At 51.6% G+C, this 2,477-nt stretch overlaps 1 protein-coding gene across 1 annotated transcript; it reads right to left on the bottom strand.

The window, feature by feature from the left end:
• Positions 1–966: 966 nt before the first annotated feature.
• Positions 967–2,094, bottom strand: PHALS_03124 (uncharacterized protein; the record flags this gene model as incomplete). Its single annotated transcript, XM_024721807.1, has 3 exons — positions 967–1,186; positions 1,268–1,743; positions 1,807–2,094. The coding sequence occupies 3 exons, from the start codon at positions 2,092–2,094 to the stop codon at positions 967–969; spliced, it is 984 nt and encodes a 327-aa protein (XP_024572946.1).
• Between the last annotated feature and the right edge of the window lie 383 nt (positions 2,095–2,477).

Here is a 2,477-nt window from a genome sequence, read left to right as displayed (position 1 = left end):
AGCATAAAGACGAACCCGCTCGTGCTCTTCCTGGTCTCGGGGTCACTTCCCCAATCACAATCACAGAATCCGCCCAGGGTCAGCTCTGTACGGGCCTTAGATCCTTTCTTGTACATAATACCGTGCGTCTGAGTGCCCACAGGGTATCGTAAGACACGCTTGAGCGTTGCCACATGCTTCACAGTCGGGTTCGTAACGAATATACACAACTGGCCGAGTGCAAATGCCAGATCCGTCCTGGTTCTGGTCGCGAGATACATGAGCATGCCCAGTACTCCCCGGTAGTCAAAGCTGGAGTCGAAGCTGTCGTCCTCCGTAGCTGATGCGATTCTCGTGGTGGACTCCATGGGGATTCCACACTTATTCGCTCTACCAAAGCCAGCTTGTACAACACGACCTTTGCATATTTCTCTTGGCTAATGAACGCGCCCTTCTCGGTTTGGGTCCCTTCAATAGCCAGAAACTCAGTCAGCCTTCGGTGGACCTTCAGGCCATACGCCTTGTCGCGCTCAGCAAACAGCCCGATCTTGCACTCATCATCATTCGTGGCACAAACCACGTCGTCCACGTAGATCAATAGCAGCACGATCTTCTCTCCGTCGATCAATTAGTAGAGACAGGGTTCCGTAGCACACTGTTTAAATCCGCGATTCAAAAGCCACCCATTGATCTCCGAGTTCATTCACGGCCGGATTGGCGCAAGCCATTCAGCGCCTCCGCACCACGTAGACATACGACGAGTCCTCATACGGATACTTCGTCATTCCATCGACATACTGAGCGATCCCGATCGTTGCATTTAGATACGCAGTGTTAATGTCCCCACCGTAATGACTAAGATCAAACTCTGCTGATATGGCCGCCGTGATCCGGAACGAAGACATTCTCGCGACAGGCGATGAAATTTCCATAATACAATTTCTGGCCTCTGATAGTTTCCGATCGCCACGACTCTCGCCTTGAATCTCACAACGAAGCCTTGCGCATCCATTTCGATTGCGTAGACTTGGTCTTTACGGTTTTGACATCCTTTGGCATCTCGGTCCACTTGACCTGTCCCAAGACCTCCTTGTTTTTGAACGCGGCCATTTCCTCCTGCTCAGCCATTCGCCAGAAATCCGCACACTTAAAACTCATAGCTTGGCGTCGATTATTTGGAACTCCGATGTTCTTGGCACCAATCAGTCTGCCATCACGACCCAATATTTTTGTTGCAGCATTTGCCCATCTGACAAAGTCATCGAATCGAGCCGGTCGGCGCGTTCACTGACGTAAGCCTGTGCGACGTTCTTTCATTCGTTTTCTAAGCTGGTTCTTCTCAGCTTCTGACGGGGTGTCGTCCCGCTCCACTCGCCTTTGCAGGCCTTCTGGCAGTACGATCTTCTCAAGCAAGGATCGTTCCGTGGTGGTCGGTTCCGACTCAGCACCGGCATTGTCACCGTCGGGTGAGCTCTGGCTCCGGCCGTTTTCCGTATGATCCTTGGCCTCCGGGCTCTGCTCTTGAGTTGATTCCTGCTCATCGGTTGGATCGCTTACGTCCTCGTCCACCTCGGTCGCATCGGCAACCGAATCTTCGTCTGCTGGGTCCACCTCCGATCCAATATAAGCCGATACAGACTCGTCATCATAATGTCTATCATCCGCCTGGTGACTCATATCCTGGCGAGTCTCACCGACGTCCTGGTTGTCGGAATCTTCGTTCCAGTCCTCCTCATCGACGTCCTGGTTGTCGAGATCTTTGTCCTAGTCCTCCTCATCGACGTCTGCCGACCAATTCTCATCAGATATAGAGGCTTCGTACGCAACCGTAGCACTGACAATAGTCTCTGCATCGCCCGAGTTGTCAAGTATGACGCTCTGGCTAGACCCATGGATGCGTTCCATGTCCACGCCGTCGTCACTCGAGATGCTGGTCGTGTCGTCATGCTTCTCAACTTCTGCGGTCGCAAATCGTAACCACTCACCATCTTTTCGGTTATTTGGATCAACGTGATAACGGTCGCCGTACATCACGTCTTTAATACCGCAGAACTCAGCGACAAACTTGACCGTGTTCTCGCTGGAGATGTCCACACATGCGCCAACAGTGTCCATTTCGAACCCAAGTAGATAGCTGATGATAGCTTTGACGTCACTCTTCGAACGCTCCCGTGTGTTCGGCACTTGGATGTACACGAGCGAGCCAAAGGGCCTCAAGATGTGCACATCAGCTTTCACGCCGAGCATTCTATGAACTGGAATCCCATCGATAGCTCGATGGTACATCATGTTCTTGAAGTAAACCCCATACAAAATTACATACCACCAAAACGAACGAGCAAATCCGGGCTTGTGTGTCTGCGCCTTCATGTAGTCATTTAACGACTGGATCGCACGCTCCAGAGGATTCGGATGTGAGCTCTTAGGTTCGACTTTGATGTGCTCGATTTCACGCTCCACAAAAAGGCCTTCATATCCTTGATCACGAACTCACCACT

The sequence above is a fragment of the Plasmopara halstedii genome (assembly GCF_900000015.1).
Source record: "Plasmopara halstedii genome assembly, contig: Scaffold_208, whole genome shotgun sequence".
In the NCBI taxonomy this organism is placed as follows: domain Eukaryota; phylum Oomycota; class Peronosporomycetes; order Peronosporales; family Peronosporaceae; genus Plasmopara; species Plasmopara halstedii.
This window is presented reverse-complemented; position numbering and strand designations above follow the sequence as displayed.